Here is a 16,378-nt window from a genome sequence, read left to right as displayed (position 1 = left end):
GCAATATATACTGGTATTTTCATTTATAGGTAGCAATTTTGTCCATATACCAAGACCTCTTTCGTGATCTACACCACTTTATATGAACGGTGAATACTGAAACTTAATTGAGATGGATTTATAGATCTACATACGTATTTCTAATATCACGTTTACGCGAGTCGATGAATAGGTAATTGAAATGACCTCGTTCTCCGTATGTCGTCTTTTAATTACCTATTATTTTGCTACGTGAGTGCCGTTCCCGCGCGACGCGGTGCGGTGGCGTATCTATTTAATACATTGTAATTCTCCATATTAGTCTCATCTTCGTTTTGCTCTTCGTCCGGTCCATATATACTTAAACGTTAGTTAATGCAATGAAAATGATCGTCTCGATGGTTATTCACAGCATTCTTGTCATCTTACATTAGTTGGTGTTTTAGATTCGAAGAATATATACGATGTACCAATGTGTGGCGGATGGTGGACCACACATTTAGATACGATGCCATCTTTACTACAAACTAATATAGTTACTCAAGACATGGGATCTAATCTTACAGAATTTTTTTTTGTTGAATTTTCAGAAATCTCTCCACTCAACACCCCCCCCCCCCCACCACCCAACACACAAAAAAATTAACGAAGTCGAAAATTTTTCTCAGGAAAATTTGAAGATTTGGTATTTAGAAAATCTGAAATTTCCAAAATACACCCGAAGGCTCCAGAATAGCCTGAAACCACCTCCGGTCGAATCAGCATATTAGAAATGAGGTATTAAGTAAATTTCATTTCAACAAATCAATTTTGGTAAAATGTTGTGAAAATTTAAATTTTCAAAAATCTGCTAGGGTGCTCCAAAACCACCATGCACTCAAAATGGTTCGAAACCGTTATTTCCAATCGATTTGGAGGGTCGAAAACAAGGCACAAGCCAAATTTCAGCACGTTTTGCCCATTTGGTAAAATTTTGATTTTTTTTTTCCATTTTTGACCTGAGTTTAGTTTTTCAAAAATTCATTAAAAATCAAAATCGTTTGCAAACTTTTTGATCTACTGTTTCCAAATTCGGACTCTGAAAATCAGATCACCTCGATTCAAACTCAATGGGCAATTACATATTTCAGTTGATTTTCAAATTCCGTGATCTCATGAATATTATTTTTGATTGGCCATTGAAAATAAAAGGTCACAGGTGTAGAAGTGACTTACGTAACTTTCCTCATAAGGATTATAAAATTACTTACCAATTCTCATACGCAAGTTCATATTCTATCATTTTCGGAGGAAACTTTGTACTCACCTGAAACAAAGCAAAATTAAAACGGATTAGTTAGTTATAAAATTATGGATAATCAACAAATATACAATGAAATAATAATGGTAGAAGGCCACAGTAAAAATTCTGACAATTTCGACGTTTAATAAAGAGTCAGAAATTATAATATTCACAAAGAAAGTATAAAAATTGTAAAATTGATTGTGAAATCACTGAAAAATATCAAAAATTGATGGACCATCAAAAAACGATCAAAATTTGAGAAAATGTCTCATTTTGGTATGCACAGACAACTGAAGTGCTTAGATTATTGAAAAATACCACAAATTGATAGGAAATTCTCAAAATTGAATGATAATTTTGTTAAAACTGTAGAAAGTATCATAAAATTTGTCAAATTGACCCCCCCCCCCTTCAATAATTGAAAATTACCAGAAGCTGATGATGGTATCTAACGGAATTCTTTTTTTGAAAAAATCACTAGGTACATTTTTTCAACCAAATTTTCAGAAAGCTCTCCACTCGAACCTCCCCTTCTCCCCACACACACAAAAAATAAGAATTAGAAAGTCAAAATGTGATAAATTTTAATTTTTCAGATGTTTACCATTTTTCTGAATGATGCTTATTAGACGTTAAAAGCGTAATAAATTAAATTTGACAAAAAAAAACAGGACTTTTGTTTGGCAAACTTTGAAACAAAAGAGGGGTTGACATAGTGCAGATTGGCCCCACTGCCGAAGGTAGTGGCTATTTTACTGACCCCTTATATTGAAAATATGTGTAACGTGTAAAATTATTAAGAAGCTAAGATATCGCGCATTCTTCTGTACATACGTACATGACGTCAGGTCGTTGTCCGAATCCTCCTTATATTATTAAAGGGTTTGCGTCAAGTACGTTGGAATGTGCAAAGACATTTAAGATCTCTATATGTGACGCGACACGACAAAATCGACCTTCGAGCCGAAAATAAGTTTTTGAGTTATGGGGGGTTAAAGTTTTCAGTCCAGTTCTGCTCGTTTAGCGGAAGCGCTTGCGTTCTAATCAGGTTCTCCGGCTAAACTGAGCTAAACATAGTCTTGGATAACGTTTCTTGCCTGTCTTGTGTGAATATCACTGGGTAAAATGGTTATTTACATTGATACAGGGGGCTCAGTCGTGATTGCGCTCATTTTTTCAATTTTTTATCTTATTTTTTCATTATTTCAATTTTGAAATCGATCTGGAGGCGAAACAAAGCGTTCTACCAGAAAAATACATCAAGCAAAGTTGTAGAGAATTAAATTTCCAAAAACCTACAAGAGGTTTATTTTTCTCCAAAATGCATAGTTTTTCCGTTTTTCTCAAAAAACAGAAATTTTATGGTTGAGAAAAACGGAAAAACTATGCATTTTGGAGAAAAATAAACCTCTTGTAGGTTTTTGGAAATTTAATTCTCTACAACTTTGCTCGATGTATTTTTCTCGTAGAACGCTTTGTTTCGCCTCCAGGTCGATTTAAAAGTTGAAATAATGAAAAAATCAAAAAAAAATCAAAAAAATCAAAAAAATGAGCACACTTCTGACTGGATTACCATGTATATGGAGCTATGCAAATCATAGGTACTTCTGGGTGGTTTTTAATGATTTTTGAATGTCCGAGTACCAAAAATCCGTCAAAAAGTGAAAAATAATTTTTTAGGTCCGAAGGTCGATTTTGTCCAGTCACGTCACATATAGCAACGTATGTGGCGAAATCCACCCCCTTTGACAGGTCAGCTAATTAATGATCTCGCGGCTCGCGTCGTGATGACATTTATGATCGAAGATAGGGTTTAAGAAACGTAAATTTTATTATTTACGAGCTCTGTACTTGTACAGTGCAATCGCGCATATACCACCACTCTTTAGGGGTAGGGATATTGCCATTGTTTACGTCTTTATAATAGAGATCTCTTGCAGAAAATCCTCACTTGGTTTCGGCAATACGCGTTAGCTGGTTCCTCGTTGCCTATTAATATAACTGACTGACGTATATCTTCATACGATGTTCGCATTTCTCCAAGTACATATTATCTTCAATCATTTCGTTCTGATTGATTTCATTTAGATTCTTATCAAGTATCTACCTACCTAACTTATCATTTGCGGATATATTAAATACCTACCAACGAATCATTCGATTCAGGAATTTTGAATGCGATGCATTCTTGTTCTTATGCTAGTTCATTTATAAAATAACAACGTTTGTGTGGACCCGTTTTTCCAAACAACTGGTAAGTGACTGATTTTATTCCCTATACGTACGCTTATTAAATATATGTATTAGGTAATATGCTAGGAAATTATACGGTTGATGAATTCGAATTTTTCAACATGTACGTATATGATTCCCTAAGCTTCTGTCTTTCATACCCCCCTAAGGACATATCTTGAAATTTCTTTTGACCTAATGAAGCTAGAGAAAAACTGAAAAGCGCATTGAAATCAGCATTAGCTCAATGGGGGGGGGGGGGGGGGGATGTAATGCCCAAAAAAATGTTTGTACAAAACGAGAAATTAAATTTTAAAAATGAGCGGCTATTTTTGAAGAAAATGATTCAAATATTCATAAAGAGCTAACACGTTGATTCAATTAAATCTCATTGACCTAATTCGAATAACGAGAATTTAAAAAAATCTTGTTGAAAGGCCCAAACTTCCCCTACACATTCCGCGTGGTACCGGCCAGAATTTTCTCCCCACTACCTCGCAAAAAACACGTTTTTTGGCTATATTGACCAATGCGGGGGAGTCGGGTGGGTTGAGGGGCGGAAATTTCGCTCAAGAATTTGAATTGGAGGTATACCTATCCAACAATAATCCATCATGATTTTCCAAATCTGGAACACGAATATTTCACCTATCTTACCTGGGGAATACCCTTTTTGGTTGTGGTGTGGGTGACATGTTCTTTCAATGGACCGAATTTCAGGTGGGTCCTTAATCTCTTGGGAATTAGTTGTGCATTCATACCTACACCACTATTTCTTTTCGGGTGCAATTTATCGTTACTTTAAAAAAGGGGGTTAGCACGATAACATTAGTGGGTTATTACGATAAATAAGTATTCACGATGAAAAAGAGGATTGCACGATAAAAAAGTGTATTTCACAATTAAAAAATGTATTGCTCGATTTCTTAAAAAACGAACGATTAATTAGGTGGTATCCACGATATATATGATAGTAAGAACAATAAAAAAAAACATCTTGCGCAGTTCGCAAGATCAACCGACTTTGCTCTAAATATACCCCAGTAATTTACCAACATTTATATCAGTAATTTACCAGACATTACGTAAAAATTTACCAATTTATCAAAATGCGCGGAAGTACCCAAATTTACCGATTTAATGAATACGAAAAGTCGAAAACATCGACAAAATAAAATAGTCAATCATAAGTAGCCATCATATTACACTTTTATGAAATTGATTTTCAAATAAAAATTAGCGTACTTATGAAGACGTAACCGTCATATTACAAGTGGAATAATATATCAGGAAAATTGTTGACAAAAAACAAAATTATTACCGAAATTTACCAATTTACCGAAATTTAGCTATTTACCAAAATTTACCAATTTACCAAAATTTACCAATTTACCTATTTACCAAAATTTACCTATTTACCGAAATTTACCTATTTACTGAAATTTACCTATTTACCAAAATTTACCTATTTACCGAAATTTACCAATTTACCAATTTACCGAAATTTACCAATTTACCAAAATTTACCAATTTACCAAAATTTACCAATTTACCAATATTTACCAATTTACCAAAATTTACCGATTTACCAAAATTTACCAATTTACTAAAATTTACGAATTTATCAAAATTTATCAATTTACCAAAATTTACCATTTTACCAATATTTACCAATTTACCAAAATTTACCAATTTACTAAAATTTACCAATTTACCAAAATTTACCAATTTACTAAAGTTTACCAATTTACCAAAATTTACCAATTTACCAAAATTTACCGATTTACCAAAATTTACGAATTTACCAAAATTTACGAATTTACCCAATTTTATCAATTTACCAAAATTTACCACTTTACCAAAATTTACGAATTTACCAAAAATTAACCCAGCAATTTACTAACATTTACCTCAGTAATTTACCAGACATTACCCATTAATTTACCAATTTTCCATTTTAGCAAAAATTACCCCAGCAATTTACCAACATTCACCTCAGTAATTTACGAGACATTTCCTCACTAATTTACCAATTTTTTTACCGAATTTTAATTACCCCAGTAATTTACTGTCAAAGGTTTTTACCAATTTACCAAACTTTACCAATTTACCAAAAATTACCCAAGCAATTTACCAAAATTTTCGACCAACTTTAATTACGAGTAATTCACCAAAAATAACTAATCATTTTATTTACTAAAAATTACTATTAATTAACAAAAAAAAAAAAAAATTATCAAAATTTACTGGCTATTTACCAAAAACTTAATGTTTTTTGTTAAAACAAAAATTACACTAGAAATTTTTGAAAAATTTTGATTTTTTATGGCAGAAAAATTTTGATTTTTTATGGCAAAAAAATTTTGGACGGATAAAATTAACAAAAAAATTAACAAAAAAATCAACAAAAAATTTTCTCCTCTTGACTCGCGCGGGATTCGAACACCCGACCTTCGGCGTACCAATCTGCAACCTACACACCCTAACCACCCCATCTGTTTGTTGGGGGTGAGCCGTTTGCGAGATATAAGGGTTTACACAAATTTCTGCTTATCCATAACGTTGAAACACACTTAAACGTTCATATCTCGTAAACGGCTGAACCGATTTCGACCAAATTAAAAATTTCTCTAGTTCAGTATCAAAGCAATATTTTGCCATCATCAGGTTCGACTTAAAGTTCGGAGCTTTTGAGTTCAGCGTGACACAAATTTATACATAAATTGATATATAAACTTATATATAAATAAATATTCTAGGGGGTAAACTCGTAACTTTTTTCTTAATTAAACAGCAAACTCATAACGTTTTGACAAACTCGTAACCTTTTTAGGACGTGACTTTTCGATGAGGTGCCATATGAATCTACAAGGTGTGGGGAGTCTACTGGCAAAGTTTGAGCAGGGACGTGAGATTGCTGTTTATACACTTTCACATTTTACTCAATTTTCAAATGAGTGCATAGCCTAATTATTATCTACGAGGACATGAGAAAAAGGTGCTTATTGCCAAGAATCATTTTATTCATTTTTTACGTTCTGTTTGGTGATTCTGGTGGTTGAAGGTCTCCTCTTTCACATGGCGTGGTCAAAAATCGTCTAAAATGAATTTTTGACTGCTCAATTTCAATTTAAAGTTGATTATACAGCTCCGAATTTTCGTGTTTTTCAACATTAACATTGATTTTGCAAGGAAAGTATGCATCCTATGAAAAAAATGCAATGAAGGAAATTGTAGAGCATAAAATTTCCTTTCTGCTCAGAGCTGGTTATTTTTCTGTAGGATGCTTTGTTAAAAAGGCATTTGCGAAAAACAGAGACGTATTAGACTTTTAAAAAAAAGCATTTCTGAAAAATTGATGTTTTGGCAATGAAATACTTTTCCACAGGTGACCCAAAAATCAAGTTAACGAATATAACGCGGCCTAACATCGAGTACTATCAGGCCTATGGGGTGACGCGTCGAGCGTATGCACAGCAACGAAGTTACAGAGGGGTCTTGAGATTGCTGTTTATACAAAACGTTATGAGTTTACCTGTATGCGGCTATATATAAATATATAAATAAATATATATATAAACTTATCTCGTTTTGCGCCATATGTCTTATCGTGATCAGCACACTCCAAAACCTCAAGAAAACCCACCCCCACCCAATTCCTCAACCATCATGACAAATACAATACCTTACTTTTCCGTTTCCGGCAAAGTCGGTAATAAACAATTTCCACGAGAAGTTTTTGACAGAATGAACGATAAATAAGTGATGTCCACGATAAAATAAGATTAAATGAAGGATAAATAAGTGATGCCCACGATAAATGAGGATAAATGAACGACAAAAAGTAAAAGATTTTTGCGAGTGAATAAAAAATGAAGTGTTCTAGTAGGTACCTATTTCAATAAAGCTTTACGAGATAACGCTGGACGACCTCGTTTATGTTTTTAACCCAATGGGATGGATTTTGCTGCCAAGGGAGAGTTGAGATTCGGTAAATTTTCACCTGAGCCTAATACTTTTTCTCGAATTGCCACGATTCTCCTCCAATTGGACTTGGAAAAATCACAAATTTTTAATGAAATTGCAAAAAATTCTATTTTTTTTACCTATTCGATGGCCTTTATTGCACTCCCTCTTCTGGGGCCCCATTTGGGTTTCGAACCAAAATAACGTCAAAAATGAATTCTGGAGCCCAAAAAACGTACATATTGATACCCCGCCACTCGACTCTTACAAAATATTTACCCCTTTGCACCCTCCTCCTGGGGCCCCCATTTGAGGTTCGAACCAAAATGCTTTCGGCGCCTCAAAATACCTGTGTATCAAAAAGATTGACGTCCAAATTTGCATTCATTTCTGAAATATGATTTTTGACACCCTAAAAAATGAATCTGTCCCACTGTGTGCCAGCGTTTTCTTTTGTCAATGAAAAATATCGTGTTTATCAATGAAAATGATCGGGCTAACAACCTTTTTCAATGGTTGAAAAATGCTGTGCTTACCACCTAAACTACCGTTACTAAGCCACGTTTTATCGTTCAAATGGTTATCGTGCTAACCACCTTTTTTATCGTTCAATTATATATTTCCTTTTCTTTTCCAATCACATTCACAAATAAGTAACACATTACTAAGTTTTTCGTATCTTCCCTGGTCTTCTTTCATTTGCCATACAACTTATGTGTGTACTAGCCTGTTGACGAAATCAAACAACAATAAAAAAGTAGGTTGGCACTGAAGTGTAAAATTACCTACGTTTTTAGAAAGACCCCCTCACATGCCTATCATGAAAGTGGCGGATCTCAAAGATGAAGAAGACGAAATCAATTTAAAAAGCAAACACAATTTTGAATAGACTTACTTTATCTTATGGAATTATTGAAAACCATATTATTCTCTGATTTCAGTTCAATGTTGTTTAAAGTCAGTATTAAGAAACACTCGTCGTTATCATTCGCTGTGACTGCCGTCCTTTTCTTGCAATATGTTGGCTCACAATCGACTAACCCGCTCCCACCACCACAAGAGCAAAATAATAAAAGAATACATTTACCAACACCGGATATTGATTGGGAAATGATTCGCAACCCCAATGTGACTTATCTGTACGTTGATAAAACTCAATATTTATGGAAGTTGGTCATAAATGAAAAAGCGAGAAGAAGATTCATAGGACGTTATCGGCGTTTCGGCAAATCAATGTTTCTACAAATGGCAGAACAATTTTTCAGGGGCAACGAAGTTTTGTTCAAAGGACTATTCATAGAAAAACATGGAAATAAAAACCTTTTTCCAACTGAGCAACCATCTGATGTTGAAGGTAAATGGATGAAATACCCAGTTATTAATTTGAATTTTAAGACGATGGAAGAATTTACAACAATTGAAGATTTCAAAAAAGACTATTACAAAAGAATAGAAACGATCGCACGAGAATACGAAGTGCATGATTTTGAACCTGGCCATGGCAGTACCATGCAACTTATTGAACTATTGTATTTCAAATTTAATAGAACGCCTGTAATTGTTCTCGTGGACGAATATGATTCTCCATATGAATACGCTCTTTCTCAGAATAACGCAAACCTGGCAAAACAAATAAGAAATTATCTGGACAACTTATTCGGAATGATGAAAAACGACGTTAGAAGAGTCGGCTTTTTATTCATTATGGGCATTTCCAAATTAGTTATGGGCGTTTTTCAAAGCGGTGCCAATAATATAGTGGATGAAACTTACAATCCGGAATATGCCGAAGCCTTCGGTTTCACTGAAGAAGAGATTACAGAGCACTTAGGACTCTACATCGACGAATTTGCAAAGAATGTGTCGCTAACTCGCAAAAACATCATGGATTCTCTCAAACACTGGTACGATGGTTACCAGTTTGACCCAAATAATCGCTCTCGTCGGGTGTTTAACCCAGTATCAACCTTCTCTAGCATACGAAACAAAAGATTCGATTGCTACTGGATTAAAACAAGTTCGATGGATCCCATTCCCGAAATGTTCTACGAAGAAGGGTGGTCTTTAGACCGCTTACTGAAAGGAACGGTTATTTCTTCATCTCTCATAATGGATGGGTTAACTGAACGTGAAAAACCTACGTTGATCAGGTGGATGTTTTATAACGGCTATTACACCCTAGATGGGCAGGACTTTCCCAATATTAAATTGAAAATACCTAATACGGAAATTGAAACAGCCATCAATAAAACGTTACTGTCCTACGATCCTACGGCACAAAAACCTTACAAGGAACTGTGTTTAAGTCAACTATTAATGTTCAAAGTTCATCTTGAATCAGAAAATATTCAAGAAGCTATATCCATTTTAAGAAAAATTGGGTTTCCGGCATACTCCCATCCGCTGACTCAAAAGATAGAGTCATTCGAAGTCGAGCGAAGATTGGACATGCTGTTTGAAATCGCCGGCATCAAACACCAAAGCGGATTCATATTTAAGAAAGCTGATGGAGGAAAAGATGATGGTGGCGACATCGAAATTTGGACTGAAGACTTGGCTATAAATTATGTGATTGAAACTAAAACTACCCCCGGAACCAATGGCGAATCCAGAGCTCTACATGGCATAGAACAGTTATTAAATTACACCCGAAACTATCGAGATTCTTTGATGATAAAACTGAGTCATCCAGAAAAGATTTTTTTTTTGTCTTGGGCCTTTGAGCTCCGCGAAGGGTGCGCCAACTTGACGAGCTGGATTTTTTTACCGGTATATAATGGTGAACCCGATCTCGATAACTTTCAAGCCAGCTCAGATGGTGTGGAAAGAAGGTTTGAGGATTTTAAGAAAGAATGGCTACCGAAATAACCTTTTTTGTTCTAGAAATTCATTTTGAAGCCATGCAGATTTGTAAATAGTAAGGTAGGTGTGAAAAAATCGCGCTTCTGCGCATTTAAACTTTCTTCATATGTGTATCCGGGTTTCTTAAAAATTTTGTAAGGATGAAGGCAATGAAAAATTCAAGTTCTTACCCCAAAAAAAGCGCCTTGAATGATATGTTTACTTTCTGGCTAATCAAAAAATATGTACCATTTTTAGTTGAAAAGGGTATAGGAGGATAAGGTACGGTTTTGGGCCCAGGGCGGCTATTACCGAAATATTTTTGCCTCCGCAATCTCCGCAATCGACGTAATGAGCGTTGCAAATTATTGGCGTTATCTTGAAAAAAAAGAAATTTTAATTGTTGATTGGGCTTTTATAAACATAATTGCTACTCAAATATTAAAATAACGCACATTACGCTCAACACGGTTGGTTTTCATCGACGCAAACGACGCAATCTTGTAACGTTCATTGCGTTCGATTACGTCGATTGCGGAGGCAAAAATATTTCGGTAATAGCCGCCCTGAAATGGATTTCGACGAAATTCACACCAAAGGTTACCCATGATGAGAAGATACGCTCAAAAAATTTTCAGACCCCCAGACCTTTTTTTCAGGGGGGGAGGGGCCAAAATGTGTTTTTTAAACTTTATTTTCCAGTGTTTCGCCAAAAGTAGATAAAAATTTCGCGTTTTTTTGTATCAATTCTTAAGGGTGAGGGGAAGCCCCTGAAATTTTTTCAAAATTTTTCGGACCATTTTTCACCAAATTGTGGCGTTTTGAAAATTTTGAGCGGTCATTTTGTAAAGAAGTTGCGGAGGTACAGTCACCATTTTTTTTCCTAAAATACGTTATTTAGTCAAGATTATACCATAAAAGTTTCAACGAGTTTGAGTTGGTGCAACATTGTCAAAAAAAATAAAAACTGACCACGCGTCATATTTGCCGGGGGTTGGGCATGATAGTCCACGGCGCTATCGTGGGAAGTTACGTAGCGTTCGCGCGCGTTACTGTCGTTCGTGGTTGTCTCATAGTCCAGTCAAATAGGGGGGAAAAATGGGTGAACCACATACTCGTTATTTCAATCAAATATTTTTTGGTGAATATTGTCAGAAATGTCAACCCCCTCCCTTCATATATACCCCTCGAAATGGCGTTTTTTCGTCTTATTTCATGTTTTTTAACAATGAAAATTGCGAGGAACAATTTTCTAAACATGTTTTTTGGATGTATTTACGACCCCTCAATATCATATATTTTTTCGAAATTTTTGTTTTGGCAGGTCCGTCATGGTGAAAATTTGAAAAAACGAGTCATAGAGGGGGTAAAATGAGTATTTTGGAAGAATTAACTATTAATGAGTGAGGTGTCGTTTCCGCATGATTCGATACCACTAAGCACGAATATGACGTCAGATTTTCTGCTGCACTCATCAAGCCCCCCCCCAAGTGTCTTCACTCCTTCAGCCTCCTCCTCAATTTTTAATATTTTTGAAATATAGTTATTTTGATGATATTGGTGTTTTCATATGTTTCAAACCTACGGAGCACAAATTTTATGTCAGATTTTGTTTTGCACCTACCTGGCCTCTCCAGGGCCTCAGTCCCCTCCTCAATTTCTACTGTTTTTTAAACGGAACTACTTTTATAATATTGGTGTAGTTTTCAAGTCAACCGAACTACCCGAATGGAAATACAAACGTCAGATTTCGTTTTACTCCCACCCAGCCCCTCCGGAGCTTCTACAGGGGCCGGGTAAGTGTAAAACAAAATCTGACGCAACATTTGCGCTTGGGAGGTTCGAACGACACCAGTATCATAACGTCATTATGAGGGGGTAAATATGAAGGGAGGGGGTTGAAATTTCTTATGGGTACACCCCTTACAAATGTTTACAACGTACTTAAAAATGAGAAAAATCGGTTCACATGGGGCTGAGAAAATAATTTTTATTCCATTCCAGAAAAAGGGTGTTTTTCAAAAATGGGATGAGGGGGTCTGGAGATCTGAAACTTTCAATGCGGAAGTTCCTCGTTAAGTACCTTTACCTACCTAGTACCTACCTACCTAACATGCAAATATCAATCCAAAAGCTCACGGAGCCCATTTCTAAAAATTACGTCACTTCGAGGGATCGTAGCGCCACCCCCTTGGGGCTAGGGAGTTGGTTGATAGATCATTCGATAGGTATTTGAGAGGACATAAAATAATCACAAAGCTCATTCTACTCGAAAGTTGATATTTTAGAAGTTTTTAACGAAAATCTGATTTTGAAGGGGTGTGATCCACTGTGGGAGGGGTCGGGGGGATTTTAATATGTTGTTCACCACACTACTCTTGACAATATTCACCAAAAAATATTTGATTGGAATAACGAGTATGTGGTTCACCCATTTTTCCCCCCTATTTGACTGGACTATGAGACAACCACGAACGACAGTAACGCGCGCGAACGCTACGTAACTTCCCACGATAGCGCCGTGGACTATCATGCCCAACCCCCGGCAAATATGACGCGTGGTCGGTTTTTATTTTTTTTGACAATGTTGCACCAACTCAAACTCGTTGAAACTTTTATGGTATAATCTTGACTAAATAACGTATTTTAGGAAAAAAAATGGTGACTGTACCTCCGCAACTTCTTTACAAAATGGCCGCTCAAAATTTTCAAAACGCCACAATTTGGTGAAAAATGGTCCGAAAAATTTTGAAAAAATTTCAGGGGCTTCCCCTCACCCTTAAGAATTGATACAAAAAAACGCGAAATTTTTATCTACTTTTGGCGAAACACTGGAAAATAAAGTTTAAAAAACACATTTTGGCCCCTCCCCCCCTGAAAAAAAGGTCTGGGGGTCTGAAAATTTTTTGAGCGTATCTTCTCATCATGGGTAACCTTTGGTGTGAATTTCGTCGAAATCCATTTCTGGGCCCAAAACCGTACCTTATCCTCCTATACCCTTTCTGTAATTTAGTAGAAGAGAAGAGGTGATTCTGGCCAGAATTCAAATTGGACATACTGCATTGACACACAGATCACTTTTTACTGAAAAATCCCTAAAAAAATGTGACACTTGTAATGTGAATGTGACAATCCAACACATCTTAGAATCATGCAAAATATATGAGAAAATCAGAAACGAAACACTTGGGGTAAATTTTAAATGCATACAAGTATATGAAGATAAAGAAGAAATGTGTGTAAAGTTGTTCTTGTTCCTAATTCGTGCAGGGATTTATGACTTGTTATAATTTATTCGTTTTGATTTGTTGAATTTTGAATTTTGTTGATCTTTGTTAAATCATGTTATTATTTTTGTTGAATTTTCATTATATATTTATGAATTTTGCTATATTTTTGTTGAGACTATTTTGTTGTTATATTTCTATTATTTGTTAATTTAATTTCTGTTGTTGGATTGTTGACGTTGAAGGCCAAGATACCGGACGTCATAAAATAAAACTTTTTGATGATGATGATGAGGGTGCTCTATGTATTGTTTGTTTACTTTTTAGCATACCCGTGGGCAGAGATTAGACATTTTTCAAACGCATTTTTTTATTAGTTGGAGATAATGAAAGTGAATAATTATGAGTGAAAACGTTATTACTGTATTGAAACAACTTAATAAAACGTTGAAACAAGCCAAACGATTAAAATATACTTAATGAATTCAGATGATTCTCGATATTCGAGCATTCATTGTCAGTCATTACAGCACAATTCTGAAACTACTGAACAGAATTTGATGAAATTTGAATATGTTGTGCAGAAATGAATTCCCGACAACTTGACGTTGCCCTTTTTTTGATTAATTCTGTTAAATCAAAGTTATAGCCATTTGAAATTTTCAAATGGCAATATCTCGAAAAATACGAAGAAATTTGAAAAAAGGGCAACGTCAACCTCTCTGGACCATTTTTATGCTCAATATATTCAAATTTCATCAAATTCTGTTCAGTAGTTTCAGAATTATGCTGTGATGACTGACAATGAATGCTCGAATATAGAGAATCGTCTGAATTCATTATATTTTTTATTTTAATCGTTTAGCTTGTTTCAAAGTTTTATCATGTTGTTTCAATACAGTAATAACGTTTTCACTCATAATTATTCACTTTCATTATCTGCAACTAATAAAAAAGTGCGTTTGAAAAATGTTTAATCTCTGCCCGCGGGTATGCTAAAAAGTAATCAAACAATACATAGAGCACCCTCTTAAAAATACTACTAAAAAGAAATACTTACAGGTTTACGAATATGAAAAGCCACTTCTGTAATGTTCGAAGTACATTTGACCCAAATTTCAGCTTTATTGGTGCCATATTCAAAGATGTACATTTGTCTAAAGAAGTATGTACTTGATTTTTGAAATATTGTTGGTAACGATTTGCCATTTTTGACCACACTTTAGACAACGAAACCTTAGATCGCACCTATTCTGGTGGAGCATACCGGCAGCTTTGAATATTGCACCAATCATAATGGAATTTTTAGTTACACTTCAAACAGTGTAGTATTGCCTTGTTTTATTTATAAAATAAAATAAATCAATATTTTATTTTCTTTTATTAGTTAAAAAGAAAAGCACAAGTTGTATTTTCATTCCCCATATATAATTTGATAACAATTTCGTTTATTAGAGGGGTACAAATTCGCAGCCAAGTATTTCTCATTTTCTAAGCATTTCTCAAAGACAGCAATTGAAACCCAAAAAATTTTTTGAGTCACACTTATTATTTTTTTCAAGTAGGTATTTACGCAAAAGGGATTTATAGCATTAGATGCTATTTCCAGTTCCTTCAGTATCTGTAACTGGACTCATTCTGTTGATAAAAAATAGAACCATATGCAATCAGAATAACATTTTCCTCCATGTGTATTGGTTTGACGGATGTAAGTAGCATCTATAAAAATTGAACCGTATGTATGTGCTCAGAATAAAATCTTTCTGCTTCCAAACTACCTTAAATTTTCTGTGTTCCCAAAAAATGAATGTGATTAAATGCAAATTAATGTTACTGAATTATACACATGTGTTTAATTTCATTTTTTTTAAAATGACTGATATCCACAAAAAAATCTTTGGGAAAGAATTCCAACCCCCGCCCACCCACTTCCGAAACATTTAACTATTCTAAAAATAGAAATAATCTGAAAAACAATATCAAAAAAAAAAAAAAAAAAAAAAAATGAAAAAAAAATTTCAATATAACTGATATAGGCCTACAGAGAGTGTGACCCCGCCATTTTTAAGGCATTACAAAATTATTTACAGTGGTGTTGCGATAAGTGAAAATTCAAGGGAAGAAAATTTTTGTTTCACTTATCGAGTTTTTCACATACAAAGGTTTCAGTTAGAGAGTTTTTTTTTGGTCAATTTTCACTTATCAAAGTTCAGATAAAAAAAAACGAAAAACATGAATTGAACAATAAAATTTTCTGATTTTCATTGATCATTTTCAAATTTAGTTTAATCAGCCAGTCTTGAAACAGCTCACAGGTCATCTATGCCTTCTTGTTTGACACATAATCCATTGGAAACGATTTGACTTTAGCAAAACATCGAGGCTCTCTCTCACTTATAGAGGCTAAATGAGTCAGTACCTTTCAGTTAAAGAGGTATTTTCACTTATAGAGGTAAAATGCAGACAACATTTCACTTGTAGAGGTAAACACAATAACTTTGGGATAAATCCTAGTTTCAGTTAACGAGGTAGCCTTTTTTCACTTATTGAGGTTGATTTACATGTAAAATTGGTCCAAGGTGAAGGGAAGGAGGTTTTTATTTCACATGTTGAGTTTTATCACATATCGAAGTTTCACTTATCGCGACGCCCCTGTAATTATAAATATGGATTTTGATAATGTAATTCAGTAAAATAATGATTGCATAAATGATGAATTCACTGTCAAAGAAAATAAAACAATTTTTATAATTTGATTGATGAAAATATATGATTCAAATTTGTTATGTTTACAAAAATCTAATTAATATTTTCTAATAAAAAAATAAAAAAAGGGCGGCCATTTTCT

At 34.5% G+C, this 16,378-nt stretch overlaps 1 protein-coding gene across 1 annotated transcript; it reads left to right on the top strand.

Moving 5' to 3' along the window:
* The first annotated feature begins 3,381 nt into the window (after window positions 1–3,381).
* LOC135840120 (uncharacterized protein in vnfD 5'region-like) lies at window positions 3,382–15,548 on the top strand. Its single transcript, XM_065356479.1, has 2 exons — window positions 3,382–3,518; window positions 8,404–15,548. The coding sequence occupies exon 2, from the start codon at window positions 8,408–8,410 to the stop codon at window positions 10,328–10,330; it is 1,923 nt and encodes a 640-aa protein (XP_065212551.1). The 5' UTR covers window positions 3,382–3,518; window positions 8,404–8,407; the 3' UTR covers window positions 10,331–15,548.
* The last annotated feature ends 830 nt before the right edge of the window (window positions 15,549–16,378 follow it).

The sequence above is a fragment of the Planococcus citri genome, chromosome 1, assembly GCF_950023065.1.
Source record: "Planococcus citri chromosome 1, ihPlaCitr1.1, whole genome shotgun sequence".
Lineage (NCBI taxonomy): Eukaryota > Metazoa > Arthropoda > Insecta > Hemiptera > Pseudococcidae > Planococcus > Planococcus citri.
Note: the sequence above shows the minus strand (reverse complement) of the source record. Positions and strands in the feature narration are given on the sequence as shown.